Source organism: Periophthalmus magnuspinnatus, chromosome 23 (assembly GCF_009829125.3).
Source record: "Periophthalmus magnuspinnatus isolate fPerMag1 chromosome 23, fPerMag1.2.pri, whole genome shotgun sequence".
Classification (NCBI taxonomy): domain Eukaryota; kingdom Metazoa; phylum Chordata; class Actinopteri; order Gobiiformes; family Gobiidae; genus Periophthalmus; species Periophthalmus magnuspinnatus.
Genome location: NC_047148.1, coordinates 921,803 through 949,311, shown reverse-complemented (window position 1 = coordinate 949,311; position 27,509 = coordinate 921,803). Strand labels below are relative to the sequence as shown.

Below are 27,509 nucleotides of genomic sequence, written 5' to 3'. Positions count from 1 at the left end.
ACAGTAGGGACAGTGTTCTTTTCTTGATATGCTTAATTTTTCTGTCTGTGAACATAGAAGTGATTTGCCTTGGAAAAAACTTCCATTTTTGTCTCATCTGTCCATAGGACATTCTCCCAGAAGCTTTGTGGCTTGTCAACATGTAGTTTGGCAAATTCCAATCTGGCTTTTTTATGATTTGTTTTCAACTATGGTGTCCTCCTTGGTCGTCTCCCATAATTCCACTTTGGCTCTTTTGATACGATTCGTATTATCCGTGTCTTTGATTTGTCATCAATTTTCCTCCTGCGGCCACGTCCAGGGAGGTTGGCTACAGTCCCATGGATCTTAAATTTCTGAATAATATGTGCAACTGTAGCCACAGGAACATTAAGATGCTTGGAGATGGTCTTATAGCCTTTACCTTTAACATGCTTGTCTATAATTTTCTTTCTAATCTCCTGAGACAACTCTTTCCTTTGCTTTCTCTGGTCCATGTTGAGTGTGGTACACACCATGTCACCAAACATCACAGTGACGACCTGTAGCCCTATATATAAGCCCACTGACTGATTACAAGATTGTAGACACTTGTGAGGCTAATTAGTGGACACACCTTGGATTAACATTTGGTCACATTATTTTCAGTCTTTTCTAGGAGTACTATCATTTTTTCAAGGCCTATTTCATGAGTTTATTTTTTTAAGTAATTCTGTTGAAGCATGGTTGAAAAGCAATGTCTGACTTTCATTGGTTAAATTTCACAGAATTTTTATTTATTATTACTTTTGTCAGATTCAGTTTAGTTCTGTGACCATTGTGAGTTTTTCTTTCGATAACCGAAGGCTATCAACAATTTTGTCCAAGTGTGTATTTGTTTAGGTGTATATAAACATGCAACATTGGACAAGGTCTTCTTTATGTTACTGTGCACCCATATACTTTCTGTGTTTCACACTATAGGGTTTTCCACATACTGTCAAAAACCCTTCATGGCAGGTGCAGGGAAGGTGCGGGGCAGACACTCACCATATGCAGAGGGGTCAGACACATGCTCCTCCATGAAGCAGCCAAATCCTGACAGGTTTGTGGTGACACTGGGTATGCCCATCACCGTGCACTCACCTGAGGAGCACAGACAGACAGTGACTGCAGGTGAGCCCAAGACTGTTTGTTACTATAGACATAAAAAAGCCTAATAAGATGTTCAATCACAAACATGGATCATATTTTACATTCCAAATCACATCTTAAAGAACTTAATAATAGAAGGTTCATTGACTACCTAATTTTCTGCTGCTGGCCTTGCCTCTTCACAGTAGCATTTCACAGTAGTCACAGAGGAATTTTCACTTAGTGTTTTTATTTTTGAAAAATTGTTACATGAGTAAGTACAAGGTTGGGGATAAGAGGCATCACCTGGTATTCCCAGGAGTACTAACAAGGCCCAACCCTGCTTAGCTTCTGAGATCAGATGAAATTGGATATTTTCAAGGTGGTATGGCCTGTGAGTAAGCCCATGGTGTAATTATTCTGATAGAGCATGCCCTCATTGATCTGCTTCAAAGAAGCCAATAGCAAGAAGCTAACCAAGAAACATGTGAAGCACTAGGTTCCCATTTTCTGTATGCTTTCTGTATTATTTTGTGGCCATGATGTTTTAGTTGTATCTCTTTAGTTGTTTTACTGAGACAGTGGCTGTTGTAAAAAATCTTCTCCAGCTGTCTGGAGACATGCTCCTCTCTGAAGTATATGTGTGGATCTGCTGTGTTTAGCTGTGGTCAGGTGTTACCAGGAGTGTAGCCCCAGGGCTCGTAGTAGGAGGGAAAGACGCCCAGGTTACATCCACGCACAAAATCATCATAGTCCATGGGAAGCAGTGGGCTGGTGGAGGACAGGAATTCTGGGTGGAAGATGATCTGAAACACACCCAGAGACCAGTCCAATCTGCTGCTGAAGGGTTTGGCAAAATAATCAAATAAAACATAAATAAAATAAAGTCAGGCATATTGTGATGCAGCACCCTGTTTTAAAAGGCCCAGTAGCCATTTCTGAACCATAAGTGGGAAATCTGGTGCAGTTTCAATTGTTAACTCAGCCCATTGGCCCTCGCCACTCATGCAGTGATGGCGAGGGGCATTGTTCTTCCTCAGTTTCTTCTTTTTTCCGCTAATTCCGTTGCAGTTTTCGCCCCCTGAACATGCATGAAAAGTTCCCAAACCAGGTATAAGATTGACCAATTTGGCAAAAAATTCAAGAAAATATACATCGCGACAATATCTCATGCACACCAGCTCGACGGCGCCACCTAGAAAATTCAAAATTTCCAGATGAATTGGGAGCCAACATGCATATTTCACCCTAGCTCGACGAAATTCGCACCATGGAGCTCATGGAGACAAGCAAAAAAGCCCTGTGACGGACAGGAGGCCATATTGGATAAAAAACTTGCCACTTTTTTCGCTACGTGTTTTCAATACATATTTAGTCCCAGGTTTTTAATCCAAATGAGCTCAGAATTCACATGCCACATCTAGAAACATAGGTTTTCATTCGACATCTATGTTTTCTCCAAATTCCACACCGTTCACCCATACCACACCGCTGAAAAACGCCTTTGTTTCCTGTTTTTTTATGTCCTCTCACGACCACAGGGATTGCCCTACAGAGCTCACATTCACATCACATATGTGGAATTATGTCTTGAATGGAATGCATTTGGAGGAATGAATTTATTGCATGACATGGACCAAAAAATTATATTACGGATACGGGTCATTTCACACAGTTGGCCACTAGGGAAGCAAAGATAAATAAATAAAACATTGAAAAATGTCTGACACGCACATGCATTGGTCTACACAGCTCAAATTAACATCACACATGTGTCATGAGGGCATTAATAGAATGCACTATTAACTGTAATCAAAATGAACACTATAGCACCCCCTACAATAGACAGGAAACGTCAACATTCTCCATTTCCTATGAAATTTGGGGAATAAATTGGAGGTTTCAGAAGAACCAAAAAATCGTATTATGGCCATGGGTCATTTTCCACAGTTGGCCACCAGGGGTGCATAGAAAATCATTGAAAAAGGTCTGACACGCACAGGTAGTGCCAGAGAGAGCTCAAAAATGTTACCAGGGTGCAGAATCCAAACAGGAACAAAACAAAACAAAAAAAAGCAAATGACCACTACACACAATAGCACCCCCTATAATACTGGTAAAAGACAACAACATTGTTCCGATTGCCATGAAACTTGGGGACATAATTGTGGGCCTCAAAAGGGTCCAAAAAGTCAATTACACCATACCTGTATTATGTACGTGGTTGCTGGTGCAAAGCTACAGACCCCTCTCATATGGAGTCAGGGCCACACAGCCCAGGGCCACACTGCATATTAACATTGTTCTTCGTTTTTCCGCCCAAACAATCACAGTAAAAAATATGAACCAAACTCTGCCAAAAAACTCCTCCTCGGTCCTGGTAAATGCATAATTCCCAAGTAAATGTGGTGTAGTCAATATCCATGTGGAGAGCGTGTGCGTAAAGATGCAGCAAATGAGTCTGAGTAAAGCACCATAATCATCCTCCTTCTCTCAGGAGAAGTGAGAGTGAAATTTATCAAAACAAAAGCATGTGATCCGCAAAGCTGTCTTTGTTATTAATCACCATAAGGAGAAAACAAAAGTGAAACTTAAGAATGTCCACATGAGCTCCAGCTGGCAAATAGTAGTATAATAATAGCCTTGTCATAAAAACATAGCTACAGTGTTCCCTCATTTATTGCGGGGTTATGTTACAAAAGTAACCTGCAATAAACTAAATTCACAAAGTAGAAAACTTTATTTTTTGGAATTATTACATATATTTTAAGGCTGTAAAACCCTTCACCACACACTTCATACATGTTTCTCAGACAGGCATTAAAATTTTCTCTCATTTCTCTCTCTTAAGCACAGTATTATAGAATGGAACCAAATACTATACTGTACTGTAAATAAAAATAACAGCTTTTAGAAATACTGTAACAAATGTAATTTTAATGATTAACCTACAAGGTTAGACACATAATAAATGATTAATAGTGAGTCAGGCATATTTCACAGTTCCTCTGACTGTGTTAGAGCACGATGGTCATGTTGCGGCAGTTACAACTCTCTTTGCATCGTTGTTCAGACTTATTGCTGCTGTCGTTCTTATCTTATTTTACATGTAAACTGGTGGATGCACATCTTGGCCGCACTGCATTTCTGTGGCACGTTTCAAAACGTCAGCGGCGCGAATCTGGCACTGACGAGGAGTTCTTGACTGACTTGAGCGTTCTGGCGTCTTACACACTCTGTTCAAAAGTTGAATAAGCTGAACTTTTTGGACACGCAGCGTCAACTAATCAGAGAGTACGCTCATCCAGAACAAGTAGAAAGACATCAGCCACAAACTAGCGGTAACTTAATTATGCTGGACGCATCGGGTAGCATAAAGGCTAGTCCCTAGATACAGACATTCCTTCCACAGAGCTGATCACCTCTGTTGATGGTTTTATGTAATAAATATACTAAAGTCACTCTCTCACCTTGGTCTGCAACGTACACAAAGGGAAAACAAAACATCCAAAGGCATTAGCAGACCATAACAGACGCTCTGGCCGCATGTCCAGGAGGATTACACCCGCATTGGAGGCGTTTGTCCTCAAATGCAAAGAAGCATACTCAGAATCAGATCAGATTCAGAATCAGAAGGCTTTTATTGCCATCGTCTGTGAACGTAGTTCACAAAGTAGGAACTTGCTGCGTTGATAAAGTGCAACATTAAAACACACTGAATAAATACAAATACAAATTAAAACTGCAAGCAGTGATAAAGGCCCTCGCCACCCCTTGCGACTGCGGGGAACATGCCACCATGGAGTTCTTGCATCTCGTTCCCGCTTACTTTGCCCCTCCCTCCAAAATCAGCGGCTGAGTTATACTACTCCATTCATTCCAATGAGACATTTATAACATTTTCATGTGTAGCAAATTTCAATAGTTTATGACAAAGTCATTTTTTTGATCCCAGTTAACAAAAAACCCATGTACGTCAATGAGAAATGTCAGACGTTGCCATGGCAATGCACTTTTAAATGGAGCTATGTTCTCATTGGATTTTTTGTTCAGTATAGGAATGTCCATGCCAAATTTAAAATGTTTTTGACAACATAAAATTTTTTGGATCCCATTCACAATTACAAGGGGGCGCTGTGGAGCAATGGATTGTCTCAGCTATGTAAATTGTATATCATTAGGTTCAGATCAACAGTGTTACCAAAATGTATATTAATGCGGCACAGCATGTTTGAGGTAAGTGCAAGTAAATACTGAACGCCATTTTTGTTTGCATTTTGGCCACACCAAGATTTTATGATTTAGCAAAATCCAAAAGAGTAGCCTATAATCCCACATGGGTCTAGTTCATTTTGACCAATTTACAAGTTTCTTGAATGAAAATCAATGGTGTAAAAAATTCAAACGAAAGAGTTAAAAGATTGAAAAAAAAAAGGGTTCCGCCCACAGTGGCCAACTTCCTGTAGGGTTTAGGGTGGGGTCATAATATAATTTTTTACTTGCCTTGTCATGTTCTATGTTTGTACCAAATTTAATTTCTCTACAATGAAAAAGGTCTCTCATTGCCGTAATGTATTTTGATTTTTGAGGTGGCGCTATTGAGTCATTTTGCAACATTAATTGTGTTTCACATGAAAATACAAAATTTGTCATCAATCTTGAATTTCAGGCCATAATTTGATTAGCGTAGAGCATCTATTTAGTCCAGGGACGTGCGGTCAGGGGAGGCAGGGGAGGCAGAGCCTCACCTGTCATCATGACAAGTAAAAAAAAAAAAAAATTATAACATCAAATTTATATTAATATTTGTCCACTGATTTTTATGTACAACTCATTTCGAACATTTTTTATTGTCAAAATCGCCGAATTTCCCTATTACCTGTTTAAATACAGGGATGAAACGAGAGGTGCGGCAGCAACGAGTCAAGCCTCACCTCTGAATGCGCCATCCATTACAAACTGGGTTGATACATGCAATTGGCCCGTGCTGCTTGCCATATATCTGCATGTTTCCAATATAATGTTTGCAGATACGTTTATTTGACCTGATTTTCCACTCTGGCTAATGTCTTTATTAACCATTAAAGTTTAATGTTTGTTAGTGACATATTTGGTTTTGCTGATGGAAAATAAAACCGCGGTGAAAAGGCGCAGGGTGAGGCAGATAGTTCTCTGCCGCACTGAAGAGGGCGTACGTGAGCCAACGGGTACGTGTGCTGTTCTTCTACGCAGAGGCGCCAGGCCCAGGCGAGTCAAGTGCGATCCCTTTTATATTTTGCTAGCTACGCCGGACTGCCAAAATGGAAGAGGATTATATATCGAAGCTTAAAAATTTCTCAAAACTGGACTTTCAGTCAAAAGTGGACGTGATTAACACGGGTAGACCAACACCGGAGCTAAAAGGTTTGCTTCAAACTTCGGGACAGAAGATAACGCGCTCTTTTCAAACGGAGTGGTACACCCGAAAAGAGTGGCTGTGTGGCTGTCCTTCGAAAAAACGTCTTTACTGCTTCCCCTGCCTTCTGTTCTCAACTTGTGACAATGTCTGGACTAACACGGGATATTGTGAAATGAAAGATTTACCACGAAGCCTCAGCAAACATGAGAGATCGACCACTCACATCCAAAGCCAAATTGCTTTAAAAACTTTTGGAAACTCAAGGATCGATTTGGCTTTAAACGAACAGCGGAGGCTCAACGTTAGCATCCACAATGCCAAGGTAAAGGAAAACCGGCAGATTTTATGTTGAAATTCTCAATTCTCATTTGATCTCGGTTCAGGTTGGGGCTGATCAGTTTTTTTCCCACGAAATGCAGGTTGAAATAATGCTGCTTATTATGAATATTATTTCTGTGCATCGTGTCGAGGCGGGTTCGAAAAATAGAGGCAGCCGCGCGGGGCGGGTAATATTTTGCCGTACATGCGGGGCCCCGCGGGTTGAAAATATCCTGACCCGAGCATCACTACAACACAGGGAGGGTGTAGAGCAAATGCACGTTTTTTTACCTTTACATATCTGTAATATGTACCGTGTGTGTGCGTGCGTGTTTTGTGAAGAATGCTGATGAGATATGAAATACCCAGCAGCCAATTCAATAAGCGACCCTTTTTGGTTTATATATTTGTAAATCTGACACTAAAGGAGTCAGTGCCTCACCAACCATGAACCTCACCGCACGTCACTGATTTAGTCTACAATAAAGTCCAGTACTCTGAACCCCATGTATTTCAATGACACATTTATTACCACGGTAACATGGTTGCAGATACAGTTATGTTCTTTTTGGCATTTTTGTTCAGTTTGTGAAGCCAGATGTCCATGCTGAATTTCAAATGTTTGTGACAAAGTAATTTTTTTAGCCCTATTCAAAAGTTCAAGGGGGCGCTGTGGAACAATATAATGTCTGACCTATGCAAATTGTATATCATTGCATTCAGAACAAGATTTTGAACAAAACATATATTAATGCCAGGAAATAGGACACTGCATGTTTAAGTTACAGGCCATTTAAAACAAAAAAAAACGTCTTTTTTCTTTTCAGACTGGCCACACCCATATTTTATGATGTAGAAACATCAAACAGAGTAACCTATAATCCCACATGGATCTAGTTCATTTTGACCAATTTGCAAGTTTCGTGAATGACAATCCACGGCATAAAAAATTTAAATGTGAGAGGTAAAATTTTGAAAAAATTGGGTTCCAGCCACAATGGATGACTTCCTGTAGGGTTTAGGGTGGGGACATAATATAATTTTTTACTTGCCTTGTCATGTTCTATGTTTGTACCAAATTTAATTTCTCTACAATGAAAAAGGTCTCTCATTGCTCTTGACATGTTCTATTTCCTCAAGTTCAACCACTTCAGATCTCAGCATGTCCCAGGTCAGATGACTTTACTTTTTTACTATACTTAAATTTAGACATTTAATTTATGTACAAAATATTAAATATATTCTGTTTAACGCTAGTAGTTATTAGCTAACTGTGAGAGTCAAATGTTGCTCCCTTGATGTCGGTGCAAATTGGGTAGAGTTGGCCACAAATTGTATTAACAAATTTCTTGGGTTATTGTTAATCTTATTAAGTAGTAAAGAGTATTTATACTAATAAGTATTTGGGAAAACTACTACTGAAGGAGCAGTGCAAGAAACACAAATGTTCAGATCATTTCATATCGTCAACATAAAGCTTTTGTCACTTGTTGATTGTTACTTCAAACTAAATATTAAGTTTGAGTAAAGAGACGGTTGTTCAAAAAGTAAAATGTAACTGAGTACTACACATCTGTGCTTATAGACTTCCTCACAGTGGGAAAAGTCATAGGTGCAGGGCTGGTGAGGCGTCTATTTATTCAACATAAGTGACATAATAATTGTGATAGGCCTGTTTTAGACTCAATGTAGGTTATGGGTCAGGTGTCTCTACTTTTAACAAATTTGATACCTGTTAACGGTAAAGAAGGGAATATATTGTCATTTGTTTAGCAAAAAATACAGAAAACCATGCATATAATGAGCATAAGGCAAAAATACACCAGCAGAAGTCCCTGAGATTATATAGTGACCCGCACGTGAGTAGAGAATTGACAATGTTTAACGCTCTTTTCACAATGTAAAACCATAACAACAAACCTAAAATTAAATCAAAACAAGCTAACCACTGTCATGGTAACCAAATACATTCCATGGTTGCTAATAGTTGCATATATAAGCCCTTACATTCTGATTTTCTGCCATTTTCTCTCTGCACTTGGAGAGAGAAGCTAAGCTAAGCTAACTAGCTAATAGCATCAAGCTAATCGGCTAATTCTTCGTTTGTTTTTCAGTGGATCTTGAACTCAACGGGAACTATACTTTGCCTACATTTAGACATTTAATTTATGTACAAAATATTAAATATATTCTGTTTAATGCTAGTAGTTATTAGCTAACTGTGAGAGTCAAATGTTGCTGTCACTTGATGTCGGTGCAAATTGGTTGGAGTTGGCCACAAACAAATTTCTTGGGTTATTCTTAATCTTATTAAGTAGTAAAGAGTATTTATACTAATAAGTATTTGGGGAAACTACTACTGAAGGAGCGGTGCAAGAAACACAAATGTTCAGATCATTTCATATCGTCAACATAAAGCTTTTGTCACTTGTTTACTGTTACTTCAAACTAAATATTACTTAAGTAGGAGTAAAGATACAATTGTTCAAAAAGTAAAATGTAACTGAGTACTACACATTTGTGCTCATAGACTTCCTCACAGTGGGATGAGTAACCAAAACTGTATACTCCCAGTACTGTTACTTCAAACTTTAGATTGGCTCATAGAAGTTTGTTTTTCAGGGGTTGTGGTCCTTGATGGATGTTTGGTCACAGGACGGACTGTTTACATCCCAGAGGAGCCGTCGGAGGAGCCTCTAATCCCACATGGATCTAGTCCATTTTGTCCAATTTGCAAGTTTCTTGAATAAAAATTCACAGTGTAAAAAATTGAAATGTGAGAGTTACAATTTTGAAAAAAATTGAGCTCTGTCCACAATGGCCGACATCCTGTAGGGTTTAGGGTGGGGTCATAATATAATTTTTTACTTGTCTTGACATGTTCTATGTTTTTACCAAATTTCATTTGTCTACAATGAAAAATGTCTCTCATTGCCGTAATGTATTTAGATTTTTGAGGTGGCGCTATTGAGTCATTTTGAAACAAAAACGTTTTTGCACATGAAAATACAAATCTTTTTGCCAATCTTGAATTTTAGGCCATAGTTGAATTAGTGTAGAGCATCTATTTAGTCTACAACAAAGTCCAGTACTCTGAACCCCACGTATTTCAATGACACATTTATTATGTTACCATGGTAACATAGTTGCAAATAGAGGTATGTTCTCGTTGGCTTTTATGTTCAGGTTGTCAAACCAGATGTCCATGCCGAATTTCAAATTTTTATGAGAAAGTAATTTTTTTTGGTCCAATTCAAAAGTTCAAGGGGGAGCTGTGGAGCAAAAAAATGTCTGACCAATGTATATTGCATATTATTTTAAACAAAATGTATATTAATGCCGGGAAATAGGACACTGCATGTGTGAGATACGCGCAATTTAATACTTCAACAAATAGCTTTTTTCTTTTCAGACTGGCCACACCCATATTTTATGATGTAGAAACATCAAACAGAGTAACCTATAATCCCACATGGATCTAGTTCATTTTGACCAATTTGCAGGTTTCTTGAATAAAAATCCACGGTGTAAAAAATTCAAATGTGAGAGTGAAAATTTAGAAAAATTGGGTTCTGTCCACAATGGCCGACTTCCCGTAGGGTTTAGGGTGGGGTCATAATATAATTTTTTACTTGCCTTGACATGTTCTATGTTTGTACCAAATTTCATTTGTCTCCGATGAAAAAGGTCTCTCATTGCCGTAATGTAATTATTTGTTTTGAGGTGGCGCTATTGAGTCATTTTGATACGTAAATTTTTTTGAACATCAAAATAATGCATTTTTCACCAACCTTGAATTTTGGGTGCAATAAAATTTACTTTTTGTTAACGTTCAGGAGGTCAAAAATGGCTTCAATCCGGCCACCAAAATAATAATAATAATGGAAACACATTTTCCACCCATTATTTTTCTCCTAAACCATAACAGCGGCAGTCATGTGACTTTCTCACATTGTGCCTCATCACAAATAAGGCCCCTGGGAATTTTTTCACTAGTCCAAGACAAATCGATTGTCTTCTATGAATTTTTGAAAATGAAATTTAAAGAGGGCGCTAGAGAGCCATTTTGTGAGAGAGTGCCTTGATTTCCATATTATTTAATTCAGCTCACAAATGTGCATAAACGCTGTATTAGCTTTTTCCCAACAAAAAATGTGTGAAAGAGAATTTCTTTTTTGAAATATTCCAAAATTTGCGATTTTTTTTTTAAATTCACCCTGACCACACCCAAAGTCATAATCAAAATGTAATTGATAATCTTTAATCACACATGGGTTTAGTGGGATTTGGGCAAACTTGAAGTGTTTGTGATGAAAACTGTGTGAGGAAATGTCCTAAATGCGAGGGTGTGCACTTTTGTCATTCCAGGGTTTGATCCAATATGGCCGACTTCCTGTACATTTTAGGGCAGGGTCATAACATAATTTTTGTCATGTCCCGACATGTTCTATTTTTTTATGTGAGTTTCGGATTTTCACTTACATTTTTTTCCCAGTCGGGCTCCCATTGGCCCCATGAAAATGAAAGTTTGAGGTGGCGCTAGTCATCTTTCGTTACTTTTTCTCGGGGTCTTTTGTGACAATTAGAGCTCGTCGAGTTCTAATTTTTGACACCACTCACTGCCATGTCGGGGCGTGTTTACTACTTGATTTTTGCCATTTTCCTTGCTCCGGATGCAGTTTTAATGAGTCCCTCGCCGGGACGTTGTCCCAGGCTCGGGCCAAATAAGGGCGTGCACAGAGTTGTCACACTGCTAGCATCGAACATTTATGCAAATTTGGCTGAACGCATTCTGTACTGTACAGCAGTGGTGCCCAACCACCGGGCTGGGGACTGGTACCGGGCCGTTAGGCATTTGCTACCAGGCTGCACAAAAACAGTAAATAATTTATCAGCGACCGCATCTTCTCCGACGTAACTTTCACCCATCCCTCATGACGCACTAATAAGTTTGTCCATAGATATATAACAGAAATCCTGAGAGGAAATTGCCATAGACATATATTTGATGTAGTGGCAAGTTTATTATCTGCTCTTGTCCTCCACAATGACGTATCACGTGTAACACATCAGACACGTCGCCCAAAAGTAGAGCCACAAGCGAGTGAAAATGAGCCAAAACAAAAGTCTTTGGAGAGCTTTTAACCAAAGGGAAAAGGTCAACTGAGGAGCCAGAAGAGGAGACTACGACCTCCAAGAAAAAGAAAGATCAATTTAACAGACAATACTTAAAATATGGGTTTGTCGCTACAGGTGACAGGTGAGTCCGCTCTACGTAATATGCGGGAAACACAAATGAGGCAATGAAACCTTCAAAACTACTTTGGCACATGGAGACTAAGCACCCGGGATTCAAAAATTATATTTAGAGTTTTTTCATGTCGCACTGTTGTACGTGAGGTAAATGATAAGATCATTGGAACGCGTATTGCACAGCGCACTCCATTTTCTTCTCTTTTTTGCGTAGACACAGTGCATGATGGGATATATAGCAGTGCGTGGAGTGTGCATGGATGCATGCTTCGGTTATGTCCGAATGTGGAAACCTTGAAAACGCAGGGTACATTTGTCCAGCGCCGGGCGTATTGAAATGGGACAGCCCTTGTCACGAACGGTATGTAACTGCCCTACACTTTGAATGGTGCATCTGGGGGCATTTTGGTGAATTGAGAAATGGCCATAGACAGCAAACTGAATATACGTCTGGTATGCTAATGTAAGATATTAACAGTTAATCAGATAACTAAAGCATAAAAAAACAAGCTAACAGGTTTACTCTTCTGATCTCACTCCAAACCACTAAATCCATTGAATTCTTCATCCTCGGTGTTGCTTCTGAACAACACCGCTCCTGCAGTAGATGAAGCGCCGCTTTCGCATGGCTGCTATACTGGTAAACAAGCTTAGAGTGCCCTCGCACAGTTGTCAGAGTGACAATAACGACGATGTGAAATTATATATTTTAATAATTAAACATATAAGTCGCATCTGAGTATAAGTTGCACCCCTGGCCAAACTATGAAAAAAAGGGCGACATATAGTCTGTTAAATACTGTACTTTTCTTTTTTTATTATTATGCTATTACAGATGAGAAATAGTATAATAATAAAAACTAATAGTAATAATAAAACTATTAGTATTACAGATGAGAATATGAGAGTGACTGACCCTTGGAGATGTGCTTTAAACCTAAATTCTGTAAAAAATTGAGACTTATATTTATGGAGTGGCTAGTTAGACTGAATACATCAGTGCAAATGTGCACACGTCTAATGGACCCAGCAGACAGTGTGTTACCTTGACACGGTCGTTGCGGTTGTTGAAGAGGCCGATGCGCCGCACGTTGGTCAGGATGGGATCAGTGGCATCGTCCAGCATGTTGTGAGTGGTGACCGGAGGCAGACTGTGTCTCTGCTCACAAACAGGACAAGTCAGAACAGGGGAATGCTGACCACAGACAAAGGGAGTATGGACCAATGATACTTGAAGTACCTGTACCTGATTTTTTCTCATGTATTTTAATAAAATATGTCCTGTACTGTCTGCATCTAAGTATAAAGTGTCATATTGCCAGAGAATCAGGAAGAGCACATTAGCATCCTAGTTGTTGTTAGCTTTACCATCACAGCAAAACTTCACACTTCAAAAAAGTGCTTAAAAAATAATTATGCATTAGGCAAGGTAAGTAAGGATTAACTTTGGACCACTGCAAACCATTTAAAATGAACTAGTTCTGTTTTTCACATTTTTAAGACAGTAAAGAGTAGGTAATTGTTGCAATTATAAATCAATATTCAATATTCAATTTTCAAATGTCCACTGCAGAAGAGTCAGTGTAAAATTCGGAAACTGCTATAAACATGTTCTGAAAAACATGATTCTTGTATAAGTAAACAGTGGTTTATGTAACTTTTCTGTTGAAGGGTCCCTACCTGCTTGTCTCCATGGAGACGTTGTTTTGTCTAGAATGTCCCAGCATTTTACCACTAAAATGTGTTAATAGTATTGTATATGTGCAAACCAGGTCAAACTTGTAGCTTTCTCATCAAAATGTACACAAATTAGTGTGTCCTGGTTCCAATGACCACTGTAGTGATGGGTCCAGCAACACTGATGCACCGCCGCATGTGTTGAGCGCATAGAGCGAAGCCCCGTATCGATGCACGTGTCGCTTTATGAAAAAGTCACGTGACAGTCACAGCTGCTGTTTCATTCGTCTCTGATGCACCAAAATGTGTTTAAAAGGTACCACATCAGCATCTGTCAATGGAATGCACCACTGTCAAAAGAAGAAAATAAGGTAACTGTATTTCCTTATTTTCACTTGCAGAATGTTTTATGTATATATATGCTAAGCCTTTAAAATACACCCAGAATGAACACAGGTATACAGACACTCAACAGCTTCCTCATTGTTGGTATATTAATATATGTTTTATTATTTTTGAACATCAAGAATCTAGCTAGTCTAGCTATCTTTGTAATTTTCATGTACCCAGCTTCATCTGTGCCCTGTGAGCGTGTATTTTCAAAAGCTGGAGAAATAGTATTAAAAAAAAAATGGAATCGACTGATTGCCAAAACATTGGCACAACTTTTTTTTTATAAAAAAAAACAAAAAAACAACCCTAAGTCAATGACATTTAAATTGGTAAATTACATTCATTTAAATTTTCACATAAGATATAAAATACCATAGGAAATACAATAACTTAAATAATATTCTGTATACAAGCATGACTAGGCCATTGAATCGGTGTGTCTTGCGAGTCTCAGCTAAGTTTCCTGCAATGATGTACACCTTAAGATCACAGTATCAATAGTTTAGTAAATGTGCCGAAACGCCTCACGAGGCCTCATTTACCTATCACTAGGCCACTGCAATTTTAAATGCTTGGTGACATCGTGCAGAACTGCCCTGATTACAGCCAGGTTTTTGTGATTACAAACACCTGGCTACAGGGGCAGAGTTTGAATTGTGGATACCCGTTAGACCAGACCCCACCACTCCTCCGCACTCACACTCCCATTTAGACCTCCAGGTGCTGCCCAGTTTAGCAGGTCTACTTGAAATGCGGAGTAGAGTTTACATATTTTAGCCCTACTTTAAATTTACATATCACATCTGTGAAGAACTGCTCGTGCTCACAGTAAGTATGCATTATTTCCTAAATACTGTAAAAACTGTAAAACCCCGGTAATTGAATTGATGCATTATGGAACCTGGCTCAGGAATATTACAAAGTATCTTTAATGAAGATGCTACTATTATTTCCTAGCTTTAATGCACACTCAAACAAATATAACGACAACCACCATATTCTGTCTTTGTAATCCCTCAGACTTCCAGGTATGAGCCATTGTAAAAGAAAAATTCTACTCTAAGTGAACAAGAAGATTTTTGAGCCAATCTAAGCAGCTTCTTCAGTTGTGGTCAGATTGCTGGTGGACACAGCCTTATATCTGTCTGAAGGGTCTTTGGGTTCCTTGAGTCATTTTGACTGACCTGTGGCTATGAAGTTGTTAATCCTCTGAAATATAGCTAAAGTACAGTAACTGTCCTGCTTTGTAAGCTTTCCATTTGAAACTTTACGTTGACACCACCAGGCCAAGTTACAGGTCAGATCTGCGGAGAGGCAAACCAGCTCACAGTAAAAATGCATGATTTTTAAGATATAAAACTGCAATTAAATAAATACAGTATAACTATAAAGTTTAATGCTATACTAATGAACATTCCAGGCAAAGCAAGAACATCTCTGGAGAAAGCATGTGACTGACCCCCACCATAAAAGTTATAGTGCAGCTTTAATCAGAGAAGGATGGAAAAAAACTGTATCCAGTGAGGAGACATGACAGGCCTATTCATGTGAGATAAACTGGTCTTGTACAGTCTGTTGTGGACTGGACAGGCTGTAGCGGTGGTCAGACTCAGTGGGTATATGAGGTTGTAAACAGCATGTGAGAAAATGAGAAAATGACAAAGGATGATCCCTGATGCTTCATCAATATGGTCACACTAGGTTTAGTGTGCACATAAATCCTACTGAAACGGCCCCACAGAGCCCTGAGTGTCAAGCATACATCAGCACAGAATTGACCACTGCCCATCCCACCAGGCCTTATATGGCCCTTTTCCTGCTCCCATTCACAAAATGAACAGTATGATTGGTCTAACAGGTATCCACACTTCAAACTCAAAATATTCAGCAGTTACCATGATGTCACAATGCACACATTAGCAAAGACCGTCAAAAAAGTTTTAAGATTGTCTGAAAAGTAAAGAAAAAATACTAATGGATTTACAAAACATGCAGTGGCTTGTAAAAGTATTCATCCCCCTGGAACTTTTTCACATATTGTCACATCACAACCATAAATTTAAATACATTTTCTTAGCATTTTATGTGAATGAGCAGCACACAAGTGTGAAGTGATTTTGTCATGATCCCGGTCTGTCCTACCTTGCTTGTTGTCCTTTCCCCCTCCCTCACGTGTCTGAGTCTGGAGCTGGGCGGAGATCTTGGCTCCTCCCGTGCACACCTGGAGGCAATCATCATCAGCTGCACCTGCGGTGGATAAGAGGAGCCAGGACCCGACACTCGGCGCCAGATCGTCCACGTGTTCATGTGAATATACCTTGCCCGGTTTTGTTCATGTTTTTTCTCTGCTTTTTACATGCTGACCGGATTACCTTTGCTCCTCACCAGATCCCGCTCCTTGGAGCAGCTCAGCACTTCCGCCTTCAACCCTGTTTCCCTGTACCGGTACCGTACTCCTCGTCTCAGATTCAGCTCCTCACGTTTTCCCCCGGACCACAGCTACTCCCCGCTCCCGACACACCGTCTGACCTACCGTCATTTGCCAACCCTCACCTTGTAAATAAACGTATAATAAAGTGTAGCGTACAAAAGTATTCAGCCCCCTTTTTCTTGAATGCAACCAATTGCTTTTAGAAGTTGCCTGATGATTTTGAAGATTGAATGTTGACCTAATGACTAAAAAGTGTCCCCCTGTGTGTAATCTTGTCTCAGTAGAAATGCAGCTGTGCTGTGAAGCCACATAAGTTTGAGAGTTGGGGAGCAAACTACAAAATGAGGTCAAACGAGCACACCAAACAGGTCAGAGAAAAAGTTGTGGTGAAGTGGGGCTTGGATCTTGGATTTCAAAGTCCAATTGAGAATCTGTGGCAAGATCTGAAAACTGCAGTTCACAAACAGTCTCCATCAAATCTGACAGAGCTTGAACTGTTTTGCCAGAAAGAATGGGCAAAAATTTCAGTCTGTATTTGTGCAAAGCTGGTGGAGACATACTCCAAAGACTTGCAGCTGTGATTGCAGCAGAAGACGGTTCCACAAAGTATTGACTTGGGGGGCTGAATACTTTTGCACACTGCACTTTTCAGTTGTTTTTTTTTTTTTTTTAATTTGGAAAAATTAAATTGGAAATTATGTATAATTTTTTTTCTGCTTCACACTTATGTACAATTTTGTGTTACTTATTCAGATAAAATACAAATTCAAACATATTTAAATTTGTGGTTGTGACGTGACAAAATTGCAAAAGGTCCCAGGGGGATGAATACAAGCCACTGTATCTTCAGAAGCCTGAGATGAATGCGAGCAGTCTTGTTTCGGTGTTTGATTTTCAACAGAAAGGTGAGTGGCTAATGCTTACTAGCCTGTGAGTGTAATTTTATGTGTGAGATACCTTTTTAAGAGCACAAATCATCAAACCTGTTGTAGTTCTAACTAAACAAGCTCTCTCTCTGGTCAGATAGTGTTAAAATAAAGCCCAGGTTAAAGTCTAGCAAGCCTCAGAGTAAAGCCTACGGTTAGCATCACACCCCCAGAGAATGGACATCTGCTGCACAGTATCAATAGGGCAGAGGTGCATGATGTCACAGGCCTCTTGAAATCAGTTTTAAACAGAACACAAAACTGCAAATGTACCTAGTTTTCATTAAAGTAGCTTAGAAAAAACAAGGAATCGTAAACAAAGTTATTAAAACACAATGTACATAGCTCAGTTGCAAAAACATGGATTTAGTGTTTAGTCCCGGGGTCTCAAACTCAATTTACCCGGAGGCCGCAGGAATCAGAGTCTAGGTGAGGCTGGGCTGTATCAAGTTTTCCACAAGAAGTGCTTTGTTAAAAAAAATCCAATCTTCTCAAATCTCTTTATTTAAATTTTTTAACACAAAATAAGATAAAAAATAAATAAACAAATCAAGAATTAATAACAACATAAATGAATCAATAATAAATAACATGAATTGTCCTGAACATGAACGGAGCATGAACTGTTCTTCTGAACATGTTGAACATGTCTCTTGCCTACTCATTGCGGCTAAAGACCTGGTAGCGCTTCCTCTCACATAGCCGAACCGCATTTGGCTTGAGGGAGGATGCAGTTGAGACCCTCAGTATGGCTTGAAGATGATCATCAGTAAGTCTCAACCTGTACTTGGACTTATTGAAGTTCAAGGTGGAGAAGAGCTTTTCGCACAAGTATGTGCTCCCAAAAAGACACATGGTCCGCTTGAACATTCTGGAATGCTCAGCGAAGCTGGGGATCAATTCTCTTAAAAATTGTCCAAGCTTGTCTGCTTTTCCACTCACCTCCCTGAACTTTGCTTTGAGTTCAGAGTTGGACTGCAGGTCAGTGAGCTCCATTGGAAGCACAGGAGGAGCATCTTGCACATCAAAAGAGAAGGGGTCTGCAAAAATTTGAAATGTGGCTCTGTGTGTCTTGAAGTCTACAAATCTGTGATCAAATTCCTCCTGTATTTTCAAAATGACATCAACATACTTCTCACCACTGAATGGAGTGCCTGCATTCCCATTGCCTTGCATGCTGGGAAAAGTTTTTTTCCATAACACATGTTTTGTGGAGAATGCTCTCATGTTGTCATAGGCAGCACTGACAAGTTGCCTCTAGCCTTGTAACTTCTTGTTCCGTACATTAAGCTCATGTGTGATATCAACAAGAAAAGCTAAGTCCATGAGTCATTTGGGATCACTTAGCACAGGAACAGCCACTCATCCTTCTCCGTGAAGGCTTTCACTTCTGCTCTCACCTGAAAAACTTCAATACTTTTCCCCTGCTGAGCCAATGTACCTCGATGAAGTAGAGCACATCCCCATATTCTGACTCAATTTCCTCTAAAAAAGCAAGGAACCTTCTGTGCTTTAAGCCCTTGGATCTGATTTGGTTGATGCATTTCACAACGACAGACATCACATTGTCAAACTTCAGGCATTTGCTGCAAAGAGCCTGCTGATGGATAATGCAGTGCAGAGCAATGGCCTCCTCCACACCCTCCTCTTCCAGTTTAGTTTTTTTTTTAACAAGTGCCACCAGACCATTTTTCCTCCCTGTCATTGATGGCGTTCCATTGGTTGTTATTCCAACAAACCTCTTCCATGGCAAACCGGCATTCTCAATGGCTGGTGATGGCACACAGCTGGTGAAATATCTTTTGAGCAGTAGTCTGGTCATGCATTGGAATTACTGTGAGCAACTCCTCCATCACATACATTGCAAGCTGGGCAGTTTTGGTGATGTCCCTGGTCTCATCAAGAGCGACTGAGTATACACTGAAACATTTGGCTTTCTCACACAGTTGGTCATAAATGTCACTTGACAGGTCAGAAATGCGCTTTGCCACAGTGTTGGCATAAAGGCTAATTTTGCTAAACTGACCTTTCTTTTCCAGACAGACTATTATTACAGACTACTATTTTTGTGGGCTAAGGATGCTTTTGGGGCTTTTCTGAGGGCTTGGTCATCTGATTCTCTCTGACAACTTGGTATGTATGTGTGGATATATAAATGGACATAGCTAACCTGGTAGTTGCCACAATTCAAATAGAAAGTGAGCATGGTGGCCCCTCTCTCTGTCAGGCTCATCATTTTGATCTTCAAACAGTTTTTATTTTGCCATTTTGTCCATCAATCAAAATAAGAACATTAATAACAGAGAAATCAGGTGCCTTCTTTCCCTGTGGTTGCTCTTCTTAGTGTTAGCAACAGATTTGATTGACAATGTTGCTAAGCGACTGCTCCCTGCCAAACTGGGTAGGAAGGGGGGTTACCTTCAACAATTGGCTCTTGGTTTGCAATGATGCCTGCGATTAGAATTCCACATGTGGAACTCTGCTCCAAATTTGCCAATATTAACTGCTAGCCTTGATGAGCTTCATTTGGTTATAACTGAACACTATGGGTCACACAACACACTCACTTAGTCCACTTGTTTATACAGGCTATGGTTGTACACAGTCTGAGAAGACAGGAGACAGGTAAGGCTGGTACCTGTGTGGCGTAGATAGCTCTCTTCATGATGGTGAAGTCGTCACGGTCCAGAATGGCGTTCATGTCAGGAATCTGTCCTCTGAACAGAATGAGGATGGAGATGGTTTCACAGGTGGGACAGTTTCAGTGCAGCAGGACAGATTTACCTCAGCAGAGAGTCATAGAGTTGTCGGCCAAACTTCTCCTTCACCGCGTGCGCCGTGTCCCTATATCAGTTAGTTGTTTAGTGAAACATTTCAAACCTTTTTTTTAAATATATTTGCTTGTTTTTGCTTTTAACTTCCTGCTTCTGAAGAGTGCAGACGCAAACCTTGCTTGCTCCTGCTGCTTCCTCCTTACTTTGCTTTTTTAATCATTTTACCTCTTCCATTGCTGGGAGATTTGTTTAGTTATGATTTTCTCTTAAGTAAACCAAGATTTTTAAACCATTTTCACATTTTTTGAACAAAATTTTTGACGAGCCACCAACATGTCCGCGGTAAGAAACAAAAGGAATTCTTTCTGCGAACGCTGTCGGAACTATCAACAACAAATTATTGAGCTACAAGCACGGATATTTGTTTTAGAATCTGAAAAAGGACTTCACCAGACGCTCCCTGCGACCTCCAATGGTAAGCAGCCTACAGTTACTTTCAGAAAAGAGAGTGAAAAAACTGCTACTTTCAACTTAAACCTGAGTGATACGGTGTCTTTTCCAAAACTTTGTAAAGACAAGAATTTCAAGCCAACGCGACAAGTGATAAGAGACAATGCTAATATAGTTACATCACCCAAAATACAACTTACAAACAGATTTTTACCACTGTCACAGACTGATGTTGATGTTAATATACAAACAGAAAATGGATTTTTGTCCAAAACAAGAGCAATGAAGTTGGCAAAAGAGCAGCGGCAGACAGGCTGTGCCAAACGTCAAGGTCAGAGATACGCTGCTGCTAGGAGACGATACTATCAGAGATGTGACTCACAGAGGAATCCAAACTTGCTCTTACCCCAGTCACACTGTCTCTGAGATTACAAAACTCCTGCTAAAAGTTTTGTCAACACACCAAGGAGCTAAAGAGCTGATTGTGCACGTGGGTGCAGTTGACACCGGAATGAATCAGACTGAAATCTTGAAAAAGCATTTCATTGAATTATTTGAGGAGCTTGATAAACTGGAGGTTAAGACTTTCATCAGTGGACCTCTTCCTAGCATAGACAGAAGGAAGATGAACAAATTTACCTGGCTGCTTCAGCTGAACACATGGCTGTTCAACGAATGTGCAGCCAGAGGAGTGCACTACATTGAGAACTTTGATCTGTTCTGGAAACGAGACGACCTGTTCAAGGGAAATGGCCCGCACCTGAGCAGAGGTGGAGTGAGAGTGTTGACGGATAATCTCCTCCACGCTCTGAGAAACCGGCCTGGACAGGGTCCTGGGCCAGTGAGAGAAAAGAGGAATGAGAGAAGCATTCCTGCTGCACCAACCACAGACCGAGCCAATGTGTCAGCACCACCAGCAGCAACACAACTACAACCATCACCTCCCCCAGCGAAGGAGTCACCACCAGCAGCACAACCATCTCCCCCAGCGAAGGATTCAGCAGCACCACCACCTCCCCAAGAGAACAAATCAGCATCACCACCACCTTCAAAAGTGAAGGATGCATCTCCAGCGTCACTTCCCCCAGGGCCCACATCACAGGCCTTGAATCTGTCTGTGACAGCCCCAGCAGAGGTTTCAGTCACAACAGCACCCACATCACCTCCCCTGCTCACAGACCAACCCTGGGTCCCCTTTGCTACATCCACTCCCTCTAGGGACTCCTCACTCTCCTTTTCCTCCCCACCTTCACCTATGGCCCTTCCCGACCATCTAGAAAGTCTTATCAGATCAGGAATTAAGATGGCTCCCCTCACACCTAATGTGCGATCGAGAGTTCTGGCATCAACTATGCTGAACTCTTCCCCGTACCCACCTATCCCCCCTCGTCTTTCACCCAAACTCCCCCCTGCTCCGCCTCCTCGGCCCTCACCTGATCCCTCACCCAAACTCCCCCCTCCTCGCCCTTCCCTGCCTTCCCCCAGAGCTGTTATCAACAAGAGCTAGGACACACAGGGCCTCTGCTGTCTCAGGACATACAGTCATGATAAAGATAATATCATGCTGAGGCCGTGTGATGGAGCTATATCTACAGTTACACCACATAGGCTGATTAACAGAAGGACAGTTAGACTGTCCAATCAGAGACATTTAGTTCACATTCCCTGTAAGAAGATAACATCCAGTCCTACTGAAACTAATCTGAAACTTGCTGTGCTCAATGTTATATCTTTATGTAACAAGTCCTTTTTAATTAATGACTTTATTTCTTCTTTTAGTCTTGACTTTGTTTTTAACGGAAACATGGCTCGACAAAAACACAGGTAATGCAATTCTAGTGGAATCAACTCCACCCAACTTTAAATTTGAATCTGAAACACGAGTAAACAAAAAGGGTGGAGGTGTGTGTGTAGAGATAACTTAGTTTACTCACAGATTTTGAGTATGTTTCATTCAAAATGGAGCTAAAACAATCCCCCTCCATACTCTACTTAGTCATATACAAACCTCCCCAGCACTGTCTGAGTTTTATTGATGATTTTACTGAGATGTTTTCAGTCGTATGCACAGACTTTGATGGTTTAGTCATTACAGGTGATTTTAATGTACATGTGGATAATGTGTTTGACAGAAACGCTAAAGAGCTCAGTTCTGTCCTTGAAACCTTTGGCCTGACTCAGCATGTCAGCGAGCCCACCCACAACAGAGGACACACTCTGGACCTGCTTATTACAAAAGGAGTAAATATTTCAAATGTCAGTGTGGTGGATGTTGCTCTGTCTGATCATTTCTGTGTCTTCTTTGACCTCTCTGTTATTCCCAAACCAGCGGCTGGTCCTGCAGTTGTTCGAAGGAGACACATAAATTACAACACAGGTGCACTGTTCATGGAAATGATACACTTTGAAAATGCTTCATGTTCTAATGTTGATGATTTGTTGAACTCTGTAACTTCGAGTGTTTTGAATGTTCTGGACACCATTGCCCTGATGAAGGTTAAAATGGTTAAAGATAAGCAGAAAGCGCCATGGAAGAATGATGACTCAGTCAGGGCACAGAAAAGGGAGTTTCTGACATTATTGGAAGTTTTAGTAACAACTCTCGTGTCCTGTTTGCAACAGTAAACAGATTAACAAACCCCCCAGCTCCACTGCCGTTAGAACTAATTTCCACATCTAAGTGCAATGAGTTTGCAGTGTTCTTTAATGACAAGGTTCAGGGCATTAAATATGCCATAAATTCCACAACGCAAATAACACCTCAGCACCACCTAGACACTTAGAGCTGACTCACATTACACCTGTAACTGACAAAACTGTCCAAGAGATTGTCACCAGTCTGAGTTCATCTACGTGCTGCCTCGATGTGTTACCCACTAAATTTCTAAAGTCTGTGCTCAACAGTTTGCTGTCACCACTCACTCACGTAGTTAATATGTCACTTCAATCTGGAACATTCCCAAGAGCTTTGAAAACTGCGGTTATCAAGCCTCTCCTAAAGAAGAGCAGTCTTGATGCCAAAATATTGAACAATTACCGACCGATCTCAAATCTGCCGTTTTTAGGCAAAGTCCTCAAAAAAGTTGTTTACCAACAGTTTATTAACTTCCTCAAAATGAAAAACTCCTTCGATGTTTTCCAGTCAGGTTTTACACCCACCACAGCACTGAGACTGCTCTTATCAAGGTGACAAATGACATCCGCCTGAACACTGATGCAGGCAAAGTCTCAGTGTTGATCCTGTTAGATCTGAGTGCTGCCTTTGACACTGTGGATCATGGGATTCTTTTACAGAGACTAGAGGACTGGGTGAGCATCTCTGGTACTGCACTAAACTGGTTCAAGTCCTATTTAGAAAACAGGAAGTACTTTGTTGAAATTGGAAAATGTATATCAGATAAAATGTCCTTGACCTGTGGGGTGCCCCAGGGGTCAATTCTGGGTCAATCTCTACATGCTGCTGTTAGGCCAGTTAATACGCGGCAACAATGTGTCTTACCACAACTATAAAGATGACACTCAGATCTATGTCTCACTGGCAGCAGGTGAATATGGACCAGTGGATTCACTCACTGCATCAACAGATCAGTGTGTGGATGCAAAACAACTTTCTTCTGCTAAACTCAGACAAGACTGAAGTCATCATCTTTGGCCCACAGAAACATAGAGAAAGTGTCAGCAGTCACCTCCAGTCTCTCTCTTTAAAACCTTCAACTCAGGCTAGAAATCTAGGGATAACAATGGACTCAGACTTGAACTTTAACAGCCACATCAAATCAGTAACATCTGCAGCATTTTACCACCTAAAAAACATGTCAAAAATCAAAGGTAAACTGTCAAAGCCAGACTTAGAGAGACTTATCCATGCATTTGTCTCCAGTAGGTTAGACTACTGTAACACCCTGCTCACTGGCCTCTCCAAACGAGCCTTAACACAGCTGCAGTACATCCAGAACACTGCTGCTCTGGTCTGACTAGAACCAGGAAGTACGAGCACATAAGTTTTGTGCTCAGGTCTCTACACTGGCTCCTGTGGCTCAAATAATAGACTTTAAAGCAGCTCTGCTTGTGTATAAGTCTCTCCATGGCCTAGGTCCAAAGTACATCTCCGACATGTTAGTGCCATATGAACCATCTCACACTCTGAGGACCTCAGGGACTGGCCTCCTGCTGGTGCCCAGAGTCAGGACTAAACATGGGGAATCAGCATTTAAGTTTTATGCAGCTAAAACCTGGAACAGTCTTCCTGAAGATGTGAGACAGGCCTCTACTTTGACAATGTTTAAATCCAGGCTCAAAACAGTTCTGTTTAGCTGTGCATACGACTGAAAGGGTTTTATTCTGCACTCTTCTCTTTTAATGTTAATTTTATGATGATTATTTGTGATTATTTATGTTTTGATTTGTGTGATTTTAATGTCTTTCTTATTCTGTAAAGCACTTTGAATTACCTTGTGTATGAATTGTGCTATACAAATAAACTTGCCTTGCCTTGTCTATTTTTAGCAACTGTGAAAAGAGCTATTGACACCAGTTTTAGCAACTTAACTACTCTATGAGACAAAAGTTTAAATACTTATAGATGTACTGGATGTAAAACTCTGACTCCTCCTGTCCCTATGAGACTTACCACAGCTGCTTGCGGATGGCCTGTCCCTTGAGCGACTCCACATTAAAGTTGTTGGTTTTGGCAGGCATGATGAGAAAGACCACAACGGTGACGTCACTGCGATGGACCTGCAGACAATACAAGTCACTGAGATGGGGAGAGAGTATCTTGATTTACTAATGCTAAGGTAAATAAGACGTGGAGTGTGTGGGGGACGCACCAAGACGCCATGCAGACCAGTGGGGTCTTACAAGGACGTGTGGGCAATAAGGTACCAACTATGTTCTGCTCATTTTGGTTAAGGACACTTATCACTTATCTCTCAGGGGTGTCCAAACTAAGGCCCGGGGGCCAAATGCGGCCCTCAGACCAATTTTTATCGGCCCTCAAGCCTCCTGCTGAACTAGCCCAATTGATCATAAGCAGTACTTTTAACAGCAAATTAAACTATTTCTACCACTATAACCTCAGACATCACATTGCAGTGTGATACAGGCCTTATTGATACACAGCGGCTCCGTCAAAGCTGCGTTTAAAGCACCGTGCTGCATTGATCACTGGTCTGTGGCCCTCCGCTTTGAATATGTTTTGAGATGTGGCCCTCGATAAAAAAAAGTTTGGGCACCTCTGTCTTAGCCTCTTTCACTAAGGAATGTGTGACCCCAACTCTGAGAGGATTGTAAAACAGTCACCTTGTTCAACTTTGCCTAAAGTTGCTTAACGTGTAGCGACATGCAGACCAGAAGACCTGCCTTACACACACACACATTGAGAGACACTATAAAAGCTGTCAACATGCACATCTAAGGGCTCTCTTCCTATCCTGTCAGGAGAGTCGGTTGCTTCATTGTTCACTTTCCCTGTATGAAACTCATTAAAACCCTTCTGACTTTGTTCTGACTCTTGGTCCTCTAAGACGCTTAAACCAACAACAAACATTCTTATAGCCCCCTGTCTGTGAGTATGGGCATGTAAGAGAGGGTGCCCCTTGTTTGTAACTGGGCATGTGAGAGTGCCCCCGTCTATGAGTATGGGCATGTGAGGGAGAGAGCCCCCTGTCTGTGAGTATGAGGATGTGAGAGAGAGTACTCCCATCTATAAGTATGGGCATGTGCAGGAGAGTACCTCCTGTCTATGAATAAGGCTCTGTGAGGGAGTACCCGCAGCAGGTAGTTGAGGCGGGACAGGGACTCCAGGAAGATGTCAGCTCCTTTGTTGGAGAACTCGTAGCGTCCAGCGATGAAGAAGAACAGAGTCTTGTCCAGGTTAAAATCTAAATGTCTGTGCACAAAGAAACAATGTTACACTTGCACATTTTAGTCACACAACATGTAGTCTTCATACGCTCTTCAGAAGTTTGTGTACTGTGTGCTTTCACATATTGGACACTTCATTGGAGTATGAAGGGACAGGAGGACACTTGAAGAGGCTTGGGTGTTATCTATCTCTGATTAAGCGTGGTAATAAAAGTTTGTTGGAAACTTACACGTACACAAAATAAATACATATTTTGCTAACCTGAGTAAGAAGTGAGTTTAATGCAAAGGCTCCCATATATATCATTCAGGAAGAGGAGAAACTCTCCTCTCTCTGGGTTTTTAGTCAATCACAGCAGCCAACAGACATGCTTCCATAATAAAACAATATATATTTCTCTAAAGGAATGTGAAGGTTTGCCAGAATTACGCAAATGTTTTTGTCAGAAAATAAACGCTACTTAAACTGGACATTTACAATATTCTTCCAAATGAAAAATGATCACCTTTCTGGTCTTATAAATATAGGGGAAATAAATAAGGGGAAATTAAATGTGAAATATAGAAAGAAAATTAGTCAAGTAAATTTTCTTACAGGTGTTACAAATACACCAGCACCATCTATTGGTCAAACAAGTGAATTGTAACAAGTATAATCAACCGTTATATAAATCATATTTAATCAGCTACATGAACCATAGACAATGAACTGAATATGTGTCTGGTATGTTGATGTAAGATATTAACAGTTAATCATATAACTAAAGCATAAAAAACAAGCTAACAAGTTTACTCTGGATCTCACTCCAAATCACTAAATCCATTGAATTCTGCAACCTCGGTGTCGCTTCTGAACAACTCCGCCTATCACGGAAGTAGATGAACCGCCACTTCCACGTGGCTGTGTTACTGGTACACAAGCCTAGAGAGCC

At 40.5% G+C, this 27,509-nt stretch overlaps 1 protein-coding gene across 1 annotated transcript in view; it reads right to left on the bottom strand.

Moving 5' to 3' along the window:
* The window catches only part of gys2 (glycogen synthase 2), a 60,205-nt gene that overhangs the window by 9,591 nt on the left and 23,105 nt on the right, over positions 1-27,509 (bottom strand). The window contains exons 7-13 of the mRNA XM_033989997.2: positions 26,482-26,602; positions 25,343-25,449; positions 20,273-20,332; positions 20,127-20,205; positions 13,107-13,220; positions 1,772-1,898; positions 1,009-1,104 (exon numbers count right to left, since the gene is read on the bottom strand). Coding sequence (XP_033845888.1) covers positions 1,009-1,104; positions 1,772-1,898; positions 13,107-13,220; positions 20,127-20,205; positions 20,273-20,332; positions 25,343-25,449; positions 26,482-26,602 — 704 coding nt within the window. The remainder of the gene's footprint in view (positions 1-1,008; positions 1,105-1,771; positions 1,899-13,106; positions 13,221-20,126; positions 20,206-20,272; positions 20,333-25,342; positions 25,450-26,481; positions 26,603-27,509) is intronic.